This window comes from Sinocyclocheilus rhinocerous, unplaced genomic scaffold, assembly GCF_001515625.1.
Source record: "Sinocyclocheilus rhinocerous isolate Xijiao unplaced genomic scaffold, SAMN03320098_v1.1 scaffold1148, whole genome shotgun sequence".
Lineage (NCBI taxonomy): Eukaryota > Metazoa > Chordata > Actinopteri > Cypriniformes > Cyprinidae > Sinocyclocheilus > Sinocyclocheilus rhinocerous.
The window spans coordinates 602,013-616,358 of record NW_015664019.1 but is presented as its reverse complement, the minus strand read 5'-3'; the positions used below and the strand labels follow the sequence as shown (position 1 = coordinate 616,358).

The 14,346-nt window shown below is 35.0% G+C and overlaps 1 protein-coding gene across 1 annotated transcript; it reads right to left on the bottom strand.

Moving 5' to 3' along the window:
* Window positions 1-2,378: 2,378 nt before the first annotated feature.
* LOC107729369 (aminoacyl tRNA synthase complex-interacting multifunctional protein 1-like) lies at window positions 2,379-14,301 on the bottom strand. Its single transcript, XM_016539850.1, has 7 exons — window positions 14,254-14,301; window positions 11,988-12,121; window positions 9,272-9,385; window positions 8,818-8,985; window positions 6,414-6,619; window positions 4,753-4,921; window positions 2,379-2,648 (listed from the first exon to the last, which is right to left on the bottom strand). The coding sequence occupies exons 1-7, from the start codon at window positions 14,265-14,267 to the stop codon at window positions 2,482-2,484; spliced, it is 972 nt and encodes a 323-aa protein (XP_016395336.1). The 5' UTR covers window positions 14,268-14,301; the 3' UTR covers window positions 2,379-2,481.
* Between the last annotated feature and the right edge of the window lie 45 nt (window positions 14,302-14,346).

Sequence of the window (14,346 nt, the reverse complement as noted above, 5' to 3'; positions counted from 1 at the left end):
TTACCAAATCTTTCCAGTGTTATTTTAGTATAATTGAGATGCTATTATAGTTATTATTAATGTATTTTTTGTATCCTTTTCATTTATATTTTTGTTAGTTTTAGTATTTTTGTAATTTTATTTGATTGTTTTGTCGTGCTTTTGTCATTTTAATGTGTCTATATAGTTTTTATTCATTTTTTATTTCTATTTTTTAGTACATTAAGTTAAACTAAATGAAAATGAGAAATGTTTCCAACTAGCTGAAATAAAAGTTTAATTTTTAAAAATGATTTTATTCAGTTAACATTTATTTTATTTCAAGTAACAACATTTTTTTTGGGTTTAGTTAACTATTGACCCTGATTTTGGCACATGCCAAATATATATTACATATATTTGTAATTTATTTATCAGATGAAACTGTGGGTCTTGTTTTTTTTTTGTAACCACTAGTGTCATTCAGTGTTGCCAAGTCGGCGGTTTTACGGCGGAATTGGGCTACTTTATCACTGTTGCCGCGGGTTAAAGCGACCCCGATAACGTGATATTTAGCCCCTGGAGTGTGAATTTTACCAGCAGAACCCCGCCAAAAACGTGTATTTTAGCCCCGGAACGCGATTTTTAATGGGGAGCCCCCCTCGAAATGCGATTGGGCTAGTTTTGGGCAAGTTTTGAGTAGCAATTGGGCGGGTTTTTGTTGTGAAAACCTGGCAACCCTTGTGTCATTAAACCCATTATGCCCTACAGAATCTATAATGAATTTTGTTTCCATGCCATTCAATTCAACTGCTATACCCAGTAAGTGCACATTTGAACTGTTGGTAAAATTGGTAGATTTGATGGAGAGACCCTCTTTTATTGATCTTTCTAGACAGGTAACAGTCCTTAATAATAACACATGTGAAGGCCTTTTCAATCTTCCTCTCATCATAGGGGTGTGTTCAGCATATAAAACACAAACAATCATGAATCAGCCCCATTACACCTCATGCAATATATCCGTAACCAGCACATAAAAGTGTCCATCTCTCCTCCATCTCTCCTTCAGTGGTGCTCTTGACTTCTGAGGGCACCTCAGCATTCAGGCATCGAGATCCAGGCTTTAGATAAGAAATCTCCACCACAAATCTACTAAACAAACACAGCTAATTTTAAAAGCACGTTGTTTAATGAACTGTATACTTACTTGGTAACACACTTTATGGCTTACCGTTACTTCAATTACAAATCCTTAAATCAATCAGCAAGTGCAGCTAGTTTTAATGAGAGAAGCTCCATGTGAAAGGAGTCATGGCAGAACAAGAGATACATATCAATGCAAAACTGAAAAGTAAAGTTTTTTTTTCCCTTTAGATGACAATGATGTTGAGGTCCACTCATGGAGTTAATTATTTTTGACTGAATGGGATTGTATGGACATATGAATCCATCAGTTTAACAGAACAGAGCAGGACCAGAGCAGAATCTGTTCAGCAGGGAGCGACGCTTCCTCTGCAAACGTCTGTGATGTTCCCCTTGAGGGACCAATAAAACCCAGCAAATCAAAATTGCTTTAAGAAACAAGCTCAGATAAGATTAATTCAGAGGAAATGAACAGGATTCACTAACCTATTAAAAATAATTATTCCATTCTGGATCTTAACAACCAAACGCCTCATTTGAGAACAGAGAGGGAACAGACTACACGTTTCTGGGCTGCTGATATCTGACTTTATGCAGCTGCACAAGCTATATTGTGTTCCTGTTTAAAATGGTTTCACCTTTATTCATACTTTTAGTTTAGATCATTATTAACTTAAACGTCAACATGAAATCAAATTTTTTTTGTAATATACATCTGATCAGATTTTTTTGTCTTATTGTACTTATTTCAATTCATTAATATTAATGAATTAAATATAATGTCGACTGTTAATTCAGGGTAATTCATAATGAACTATAGCTAATGTATACAACCTGAAGTGTTAAAAATAAAAATTAACTTAATTCCAAAAGGGCAAAAAGTCAAGTCCTGCCCTACATTTTTCCCACCACTTAATAAATGACTGATCGTTTCACGATAAGACCTTTTTTTCTTGGCTGGGATCGTGTAGAGCCCTTTGAAACTGCAATTTGGACCTTTAACCCGTTGGCTCCCATTATTGATATGGAGAAAAGTCCTGGAACGTTTTCCTCAAAATCCTTAACTTCTTTTCGACTGAAGAAAAAAAGACATGAACATCTTTTTTTGACATGGCGGTGAGTAAATTATCAGGAAATGTTTATTCCGGAAGTGAACTAATCCTTTAAAAAAGTTAGAATTTTAATCATTATATAATCCTGTTCCTTTAAAAAAATGTATCTATTGACAGTTCAGTGTATAAACATATTACCAAGAACACGCATATAAAGACACATTCAAAGAGTAGCAAGACTTTATTCATCTCAAATGTATCCCTTCATTCAGCGCAGTTAGAGAGGTCAAGAGGTTAGAGTAGAAGGAAATTCTTTCAGAAAGTTCTATTTGATTCCACTGTTACTCATTGTCTGACCTTTGCACACTCCTTTGCCAGCGACCTCAAAGGCAGCTCCCTTGTAAGTGGCCACACATTGGTCATCAGTGCGCAAGTCTGGCTGGACCTGCTCCCACACTTTCTTCTTAGGGTTCAGCTCCTTGTCGGGCTCACCTGGAACAACAAAACAGAGAAGCGGATAGTTTGAAGTGCTAATTAGTTTTTCTCCCAACAGCTGTTAAATGACTAAAACAAAAGCCGCTTTTGAAATCAACTCCTTATCATTAATATCCCCTTCCACAGACCAATTCGTAATGAATCTAGAATGAGTTTAAATAATTAGTTCGAGCCGAGCCAAAATGAGAAGCTCCAAAACTCAAGAACTCATTGGAAACCAGACGAAGACAGGTGTTTTTGCTACTACCTGCAATAAGCAGTCATAAATCAAACCAAAATGAATTCAAAAGCTTGATTTGAATGCAGACGGGGATCCTGTAATTTGCATCTGTTCTACTGCTGACCTTTTCACAACCATCATAACTGCTCCAATCCAAATGAGACGAGAAATTCACAAGCAGAGAAAGGACTAAGAAAGGTCACAGTCTGTCTCAATTACTTTTAATGAAATACAAAATAAAAAACAGAAAAAGCAAAAATAAAGTCGTCATATGAATCAAAAAGACTTTACATGACAGAATATTGAACTATTGCATGGCATGAAAAACAGCAAAACAATGCAAGAAAGAGTAGAAAAAGGTAGTAAAAAATTATTTAACATAATAAAATAAACTGATAGGACCTTTTTTTTTGCTGTAAAGATCATTTATGACTCCCAACAACTAGAGGAAGTTGGAGAACTGCCTCATTCTTGCTGCGTGCTTTGTTTTTGTTTGGGGAAAAAAACGGTGATTAACTTGGGAAAAAAAAAAGAATTGGACAACATTTTATGTTTTTTTGGCTAAATGGAAAGGTGAAAGAGACACTCTTCTCATTGTGTCCTGTGCAGATTGTCCTCCTCTGCACTCCACATTCACACAATTCCTGTGAAATCTCCCTGTTGTTGCGTCCGACTGACCGCAAATGCTACAATCCTCCAAATTGCCAGATCCACCATATTGTTTCACAGCACGAGAATAAAATTTGTATTGTTTGTGGTTCCCTTAAGCACTGAGGAATTTGTTTTTTATTTTTAATGGGGAAATAATATTAGCTCATACAGTGGAACACAAACAACTATGTTACCAAACAGAGAACTTCATGGTCTTTATTGAGAGCTCTTAAAGGGTTAGTTCAGTCAAAAATGAAAATTAGGCTGCAAGCTAGATTCAAGTGATTATTACGTTTTGAATATGGATATTTTTCTTACAAAAACGCATCGATTCGCTACAGGAGGCCTTTGTTCACCCCCCGGAGCTGTGTGAGACACTTTTTTTTTTGTGGAAGGGTGCTTTTTATTTCACGTCATTTGAACCGAAGGAATGCAACACCCGCTGAGTACAACGATAGAGCTTGAAAGATCAAAGACAATTTTTAATATAACTCCGACTGGATTCGTCTGAAAGAAGAAAGTCATATACACCTAGGATGACTTGAGGGTGAGTAATTTATGGGCTAATTTTCATTTTTGGGTGAACTAACCCTTTAAGAATTCAAAGACACTTGTGGTTATATAACAAAATCTTGAGAATCGGACCCCCGAGAGTCACATAGCAAGACTTTTGACTACCTGCATGAAGTCTGGTCTACATTACAGCTTATTTTAGCCCCCCAAAATGCCCACTTAAACAGGAAGAGACCTCTTGAACAATGGCCAGCCCATAAATATGAGCATCCCTCACAAGATGAAGACATGTTGTGGCAGGTTTGATCAATGATGTCAACATCTCATAAACAAACACGGCAAACTTTGAGAGCTACGGCAAAAGGAAGATCAAAAAACCAAAGACTTGGAATAGTGCATGCATCATATGGATCAATTTTATTAGCATTTTATGGTGTATTCTTGTCCATTTAGAGCATGACAGCTCCTGGTTACCATATGCTTGCTTCAGTATGAACATTCTACTTAACTTTTGTGTCCTATAGAAGAAAGAAACTCAAACTGGTTTTGGAATCATAGCAGAATTTGATTTTTGGGAGAGCCTTTCCTTCCTTTAATAAACCAGCATGATGCACTTAGATTGGCTCCACAAAGCAGATTGTAGATGCCATTGGACTGCTGGGCAGTAATATCGTATTTCATTGTGGTACTTTTGTGTATAAATATATATAACGTTACCTGGGAAGCCCTGGAAGGTAACCCTGTCTCCAGCCATGGCTCCACTTGGGGGATCCAAGATTTCAACCTTCTCTGGAGAACTGGCACACATGACCATGGCCTGGGATAAGACGCCTCGCATCTTAGCAGGCTTCAGGTTGCATAGAAGCACAGCCATACGATTCTGCATCTAAAGATGGAAAAAATGAGCATAACTAAATGGGCGGCACAGGAAGCGAGTGCAATCTTTTTAAGCGGTTAAAAAGAATACTTTAAAGTTAATATCTAACTTATTGCATGGCAGAATGAGAAGTTATGCAATGGACCAAAAAACATCAACAGCATACTGTATTATGAGGAACAGCTGGGCAACTTTATAATTGCTGAATTATTTGTTTTTATAACCAAGAACCAGGGATGTAGAACAAAACAGACCCTTAACAAAACTAATAAACATGCAACAATCTTTCAACTCATCTACTTCCAAATCCTGCACAAAATGAACTGTAGACATTCATAATTATTTCAACTTTATAAATGCCCAAACATGCTTAAAGCAACTGTGATGTAGTCATAACCAGAGGGGGGAAACCCAACATGATTAAATTAAATGAATGAAGGGAACAGATGCGTTTTATGGGTGTAATTAGAATTTCTGACGAGCTGCTAGGAATCCCCTAAACAAATCGTAAACTCGGGGTTCTGGAAAATAAAGCACAAGAGACTGAGCTGTCTGCATGGAGCAGGTTTATGGACCTGCATGAATCGTAGTAGTGCAGACGTTTTATATGAAACAGTAAAACTGAAATATCCCCCTTCTCAATATTCTGACACATAACACCTAATCAACAAGCGCTGCATTCATTTTATGGCAAACAAAGATTGCTCTCAGGTACAGTAGCGAGACATATAGCCATCACATTACTTCAGACTATACCAAAAACATTGTCTAATAGGGGTGTAAATATTAGCTCAATTACAAAGAAATATTATTTTTTTTACTGAATCTAGAAATTTGAGATCTGGCTATGATTCAGTTAGTTTTGTGTATGATTCATGTTTCTTTTAATATGATGAAGACACTGGAATGATGAATAAATACATTTTTTGAATTTTTTTTAAAAGTAAACACATTTTTTTTAATATATATTAAATATAAACCGAAAAGGAATATATTTCGAATAGGTCAACATGCTATAGCTAGTTTAAAAGGTGTAGAATTATTAAATTCTATAAATCAATCAGATCCGACAATAAAAATCCAATGCATTGATTATAGAATTTAATACCGTAATTAATCTGTAATTAAATCAATTGCATTTTAATAATGTAATTGTATTTATTAAATGTAAATGATTTTAATGTAATTAAAAAAGTCATAATATTTTAAAAACATAAATTAAAATTGTTCTTTTTAATTCTAATAATTACTTTAGGTGCTTTCACTTTATAAATCACAGAATAAATATGATTAAATTATTTAGTGCATTTCAGAAAATAAAATAACTGAGTATAATTAATTGCAATTACAATATTCATTGTTTAAAGTGCTTTGCAAGTTCTAAATAAATGCATTAAATTATTTGTTGCATTTCAGTGATTAGTGATAATTCCAATGACTGTCAAAACTGGACTCAGTGATAAACACGGGTGTTTGTCCTGGGTTAGATGGGTCAGTGTACCTGCTCCAGAGGGATGTGTTTGACCAGGCCACTGACAACAGTGCGTGGAGCCGCTTCGCCAACATCCACTTGCTCAACGTAGAGAGAGTCGGCGTCAGGGTGCTTTTCGACGCTGATGATGCAGCCCACTCGCAAATCCAATCGAGACACGTCTACTTTCGCCTCTTCCTGAGGAGGCGCCGCTGGCTTCTTCTCCTTCTTCTCTCCTGGACCAAAAGTGCGTACAGATCATCAGATGATGTCTTTCACATATTTTTGTGTTTGTAACTTTAACAATTACAACCATCACCCAACACACCGTAAATATCAGTAAAAAGCACAAGCTGTGCATGTAGAGCTGTTAGAGACATTGTACCAACCTCGGAACACAGTGTCATTCTGGGGTTTTATTACAGTACATGTCCACCCTGAGGAAATGTGCCTTAAGTTTGTGAGGTGTTTCTAATGCAACTCTTTGAATGATATTTTTAGCTTGTGCATATTGCTCCCTAGGGAGCTGTTGGGATACTTTTAAAGGTCTACAACTAGAAATACTGTCGGCTTTTCATCTGTGTTCTGTTTTTGAACTTTGCCCAAAAACAATTGTGCCAACAATGGCTTCAGTATGGTGTTTGTTTCTAATCGCTCCAGTCATTTGAAAATAGTACGACTTTACCACTGTTTCCGGACTTATGGGGTTTGGGGGAAACCGTTTTGGAACACCACTTCACCCTACAAGTCTTGAAAATGAAAACCTCTGTGTAGTCTATACAAGCATTAGCACTGAACACAATGATTTCCAGGCGGAGGAAATCAAAGCATTACAGGTCAAAAGTCTAGGGTCAGTTAAGAAATAATACTTTTATTCAGCAAGGATGCATTAAAATGAAAAAGAGTTTTGCCATCAAGGCAATACATTCCATTTTAAAATGTGCAGTACTGTAAATATTATAGTAATATTTCACTGTATTTGTGACACAAACATTTGAACGGTAGTGTACGTTTTTCTGAGTTGATAAAATCAGTTTGCAGTCAAGAAGGTCAAACATCCGAGACTAAAATGACAATTTTTCATGCCAAGTTAATTTTATATTAGACCTCTTTTGTCAAACATACTAATTTTTGCCTTTAATACTTGAAAAAGTCATAGGGTACCAAACTGCACTTTGTGTGGAAAGCGCCAGTACTATTTTCTTTCATAATCGTTCATTTTCACGCACCACTGAAAGGTGGTCGGGCTAAACCTTCTTTATTTTCTCAGAAAACCTTTCGAGTTTCAGGTAAAGTTGTCAATAGCTGTTAAATATGCTTCGTATTCCAAACTTTTAATAAGGAAAAATGAGTGTAGTAGACAACCCTTCACTTTGAAGCATGCAGTGCATGCAGACTACGTGTCTAAGTGATTCAATCACAGCCTTTGTGGTTTAATAATCACACATGGCTATTGTGAATTCAATGGTGATTTTGATTAATCACGTGGCCCTAAGTTAAGAAAATGTTGGTAGAGAAAGTGCCAAGAGTCCTCAAAACCTTCTAAATGTGAGAAATCACGCAGTTCTGCCAAGAAATAGATACGCATGAACTACAGGTGCTACATGCACACCGAAACACAGCATTCATCAACAATGAAGGAAAAGAGTCGTATTTGAAAATTATGAAACTCCTTTTAACATCTGGCCCAAAGGAAACACAAGTTAACTTGTTTGTCCTCCGCCTATAAATGCACAAAAACAATCTGCGATCTGTACTTAGATTGAACAGAGTGTTCCCGAGTTGAAGGGATTTAAGTGATTGGAAATGAAAATCATTTTCATAATAAATAACCATGAAAGGAGATCTGAGCCATTTCAAATTCTCTATTCTGTAGGGCAGGAATACTTAGAAATGTAACCCCCAGAAGACATCAGTGAGGTCTTTAAATCTGGTTTGCTTTTAGATCTGGTTGTAACCCAAATGAGTTTGACCTGCGTCCACAGCTTACATTCACTCATGGCCTCCTCTCAAACTCTACCAAGCTTCAAATGCGTTCATTATGCTGCATTGTTTATGAGAGCGGGACTGTGCATTAGTAAAAGGTTTTTCTCATTTATGTACCTATTTGTAACTGAAGTGTAAATCATTCACATATTCCCAAAAATTCAATTAACCCCTAGACATGACACAGCCTAGCCTTATCAAGTCATTTTTTTTATGGCCCTATATTATTGACACTTTCTAATAATTGCAATTTACAGCATTATTAGACATAAAAGTTTTATATGCAACTTAATTTCATTCAGTGGGAGTAGATTTAGCAACTAATTAAAAAGATCTGATTTTGATTCTGATATCGCAAACGTTTTGGATGGTGCTGCAAATGAATCAACAGCACTGGAAACTTCGCCACGGCAGAGATGAACTCTTATAGTCTCAGAAATATGCTTACCCTTCTTCTCGGCTTTCATCTTTTTGCCATCATCATTGTTTTTGGCTGGTGGGGTTTTTGTGGCTGGGGCAGGAGCAGAAGGGGCTGCTGGGGCAGGTGGCTCGGAGGCTGTGGGTTTAGAGACACACTGGATGCTGGGCTCTGCTGAAGGCACGGACACATCTTTCACTGTAAAGAACAAACCAAATGATTTTACTTCTTTATTACTAAAAAAAACCAATGTTTTTGTGAATGCTAAATGCTCAACACAACGTGAAGATTTATTTGTATTCATCTAAAGGCACTTCTGACCACCCAGCAGCAATATTTAAATGTTGGCGATCATGTGTTGATGTGCTTAATTTTGGACTGTAGAAGTTTTGAAATCGAAGTTACAGTATGTTTTCAAGTAGCATCTTAGTATTTCATTATTTCAAAAACATCAGCGAGAATACAGTATGTTGTGATATTATACCTCCTCTCCTCTTTTCCATTTCCAGAAGTTGTTTCTTCAGTTCCTCAATGTCCTTCTTGAGCGTGGCATTCTCCAGCATCAGTTTCTTTTCCTCTTTCCCTGTGGCCTGCACAACTACACCAAACATTACATTCATTAGAACAAGACAAACACACATTAATTCAGAACTTCTCAACTCAACTGTCTACTGCTAATCATTTGCTATTTTATTTTTTATATTTCATTACAATGATAAAATATACACCACTGTTCAAAAGTTTAGTGGCCATAAGATTTTTTTGAAGTCTCTTACGCTCGCCAAGGCTGCATTTATTTGATCAAAAATGTTGTAAAACAATATTATTTTGAAATATTACTACAATTTAAAATAACTGTTTTCTATTTGAATATGTAAAAATTTAATTTATTCCGGAGATATAAAGCTGAATTTTCAGCATCATTACTCCAGTCTTCAGTGTCACATGATCCTTCAGAAATCATTCTAATATTCTGATTTGCTGCTCAAGAAACATTCCTTAAAATTATTAATGTTGAAAACAGTATATATTTTTTGGAAACTGTGATACTTTTTCCATGATTCTTTGATGAATATAAGGTTCCAAACAACAGCATTTCTTTAAAATAGAAATCTTTTGGAACATTTTAAATCTCTTAATGGTTATTTTTGATAAATTTAATGCATGCTTGCTGCATAAAAGCATTTATGTCTTTCAAAAAAAATTAAAAATACTGACCCCAAACTTTTGAAAGGCAGTGTAAAACTAAAATATACATTTTTAAATATCTATAAATAATACATGAATCATATTTTTTCCCCCTTATTAAATTAATATTGGTATAAATTAGTGCTGTCAAATGATGATCCAAAATAAAAAGTTTTTGTTTACATAATATACGAGTGTGTACTGTGTATATTTATTATGTATATATAAATACAAACACATGCATGTATATATTTAAGAAAAATATGATATGTTTATATATGAAATATTAGTGCTGTCAAACGATTAATCGCGATTAATCGCATCCAAAATAAGTTCCTCTCCTCTTTTCCATTTCCAGAAGTTGTTTCTTCAGTTCCTCAATGTCCTTCTTGAGCGTGGCATTCTCCAGCATCAGTTTCTTTTCCTCTTTCCCTGTGGCCTGCACAACTACACCAAACATTACATTCATTAGAACAAGACAAACACACATTAATTCAGAACTTCTCAACTCAACTGTCTACTGCTAATCATTTGCTATTTTATTTTTTATATTTCATTACAATGATAAAATATACACCACTGTTCAAAAGTTTAGTGGCCATAAGATTTTTTTGAAGTCTCTTACGCTCGCCAAGGCTGCATTTATTTGATCAAAAATGTTGTAAAACAATATTATTTTGAAATATTACTACAATTTAAAATAACTGTTTTCTATTTGAATATGTAAAAATTTAATTTATTCCGGAGATATAAAGCTGAATTTTCAGCATCATTACTCCAGTCTTCAGTGTCACATGATCCTTCAGAAATCATTCTAATATTCTGATTTGCTGCTCAAGAAACATTCCTTAAAATTATTAATGTTGAAAACAGTATATATTTTTTGGAAACTGTGATACTTTTTCCATGATTCTTTGATGAATATAAGGTTCCAAACAACAGCATTTCTTTAAAATAGAAATCTTTTGGAACATTTTAAATCTCTTAATGGTTATTTTTGATAAATTTAATGCATGCTTGCTGCATAAAAGCATTTATGTCTTTCAAAAAAAATTAAAAATACTGACCCCAAACTTTTGAAAGGCAGTGTAAAACTAAAATATACATTTTTAAATATCTATAAATAATACATGAATCATATTTTTTCCCCCTTATTAAATTAATATTGGTATAAATTAGTGCTGTCAAATGATGATCCAAAATAAAAAGTTTTTGTTTACATAATATACGAGTGTGTACTGTGTATATTTATTATGTATATATAAATACAAACACATGCATGTATATATTTAAGAAAAATATGATATGTTTATATATGAAATATTAGTGCTGTCAAACGATTAATCGCGATTAATCGCATCCAAAATAAGTTTGTTTACATAATATGTGTGTGTGCTGTGTATATTTATTATGTATATATAAATAAATACACACACATGCATCTATATATTTCAGAAGAATATGTTGTTTATATATTAAATATATATTTTTAAATATAAATTATATGAATATAAATATAGACATGTAAATATATGTACATATTTTCAAAATATATACTGTATGTGTTTGCATTTATATATACATAATAAATATACACAGAACACACATATATATTATGCAAACAAAAACTTTTATTTCGGATGCGATTAATTGCTATTAATCGTTTGACAGCACTATTAAATATATTTATATATAATATAAAATATAATAATATAAATATATAAATGTATAAACATATATACTGTATGTGTGTGTATTTATATATACATAATAAATAAACACAGTACACATACATATATTTTATAAATACATTTTTTTATTTTGGATGCGATTAATCGCGATTAATCGTTTGACAGCACTAGTATAAATGTTTGAAACCTCTATGAATGCAAATATTATCTCTCTAAGCATTTGCATTCTGAAGTATATTATTAAAAGATTCCTCTACTTTTCATCCTCATTGGTCATTGACCCGTGATCAGCACACATGCACGCCTCATGCATCCACTTACTGGCTTTCTCCTTCAGCAGCTGGACCTGCTGCTTGAGGTATTCGATGATCTGGTCAGCCTCGGCGGCCTTCTGTTCCAGTCTCATGAGTGAGGGTGTGTGGCCTGACATCTTGAACAGGGATCGTACCAGGAACCTGAAAAACAAGCCAAAGGAAAAGATCAAACACTGTAGGAACTCTTAGTCACTCATAAACATGTTCACAAAAAGAGGATCCACAGAGACATCCTATCCGTGTTTGGGAACATGCAGCACTTGAGAGCACGACCTCTTTAAATGAGATCTTTTCAGATCTTTGGCGCACGTAAACATGAGGTGTTTTGGCAAACTTTACACGGTGCTTTAATTTGTAATTTATACCAATACGTGGCCAAGTTTCTGTCCTAATCCCCTTCCATGAAGGAGAATTATAATGAAACATCTGACACCAGCCAGATGCTCAACAATAGATCGGCTAGATGCCAAACAACATGCGAAAACCTCATCAAAGCGTACATTCTCCATCGTAATCCCAGCTAAACCTCCTTTGGGTTCACACTTCAGTACCGTTTGAATCACCTCGCCACGTCCAGGTCAACTGCAATATTCCTGAACAAGGAAGCGGATGGAGTCAAACCATATGGCATCTAAATATGTGTGTTCTCATGTCCACAATGAGACAAATACTGCGTAATTGCATCACTGTCCTCTCGGCTCTGTGTTTTGATTGAGGAATCCTTTTTGGCTCCGTGACGGATCAAACAAAGATTCCCATTCAGTCGAAAGACAGCTGGTGAAGGAACATGGACACGTTACACATTTGGCTTGGGCTCATTCACTGCAAAAGGACTAAGGGAATTTTTACAAGGCGTAGGAAAAGAGAAGAATACATCATAACACATAGTGCAGGGTGGTGCTGGAAAACAACAGCTGGCTCAGGATGAAAACAAAGAGTTCAGATGAGGAAATTAGAAACACAAAAAAGCTGGAGTTGATAATATCGTGGATCAAAGTCTCTTGTTTCTGAAGTTCTTGAACTGCTTTAAATGGGCCTGTGGTAGAAGAATTTATGAGCACCATGACAGGACTGTTTTCATTTGCATAACCCCTGAAAACGAGTCCCGGAGCCCAAACACTTCCCAAAAAAAAAAATTCCCAAAAAGCTCAGTTGTCACCGTTTTCCCATAATGCCCTTCAGTGGTGGTCATCAGCATCATATTACAGCCTATAAACATGAATGTTAGTCATGCAACGGGTATAAAATGTATGAAATGCAACCAAAAACAACGGCGTCTGTGAAAGAAACCTTGAAAATGTTCATATTTAAGGCCAACTGACACCAGTGAATGTAACACTTGCAGGAGCAGCTGTCACTGTCATGCAAGTCTGAATGGTGAGGAGATAATGACCACGCACTTGTGCCGCACATTAGGCAGCGCTTCCATTGGCCACCAGCGTCAGTCAAATCACAGTAAAGACTTCATTCTCTTCGATTCATCTTGAAGAAATTCTAAATGATCTTAAATACTTGCATCTCACAGGGACGTATGTATTTATGTAACTGTAACCGTCCACAAATAACTGCATACGGACCCAAAGGAAAAGCACAAAACATGCCCTATGCATCTAGACTATTTTGGGACACAAAATGGAATAGGATTTTGTTTTAATTAATGCATGACAATAACATATTATCGTTTACAACACCATCATGCATTAAGTGACTACACTAGTTTATGATTGGTAAAGGTTATGTTTTACATGAATGGGCTCATTTATGTTAAACAAATGAAACAAGAATAAGGCTTTTTTTATTAGCCTTATTTATATAGGTGGTTTAAGCAAACACAGTATAATTATGCAATTTGATAAGAATAAGACATGCATGGTGGCATTTTTTATCTGTTGACTTGTTCAGGACAAGTGAATGAACCTGTTTGACAGACCACATACTGCACATAAGTGCAAGTAAAAGAAAGACAGGCAGCAGTCTATTAAAGAATTACTCATTTCAAAGTAAATTTTAGATATATGTTTAGATAATCATTAAGAGGGGAATAACAATATATTAATAATCACTGATGTGTTTTTTCCTCATAAATTATCAAATAAATTAACTTTTTTAAGCCTTTAAAGCAGATGTCTACGCAAAGATGGAAATTTTACCATAATATGCCATAATACGATATTTTTTTCAGTAGTGATTAGTGATATTCATACAGAAGGATCATCATGACTCATGATTACATTATTAACTTTATATAGATACAGTGCTGACTGTCACTTCACCTGTCAATCTTCATAACACATCTGTACTTTTACAGCTCGACTTTAACTACATTCCTAACACATTGCATAGGCAAACAGACGATACTCATAAAT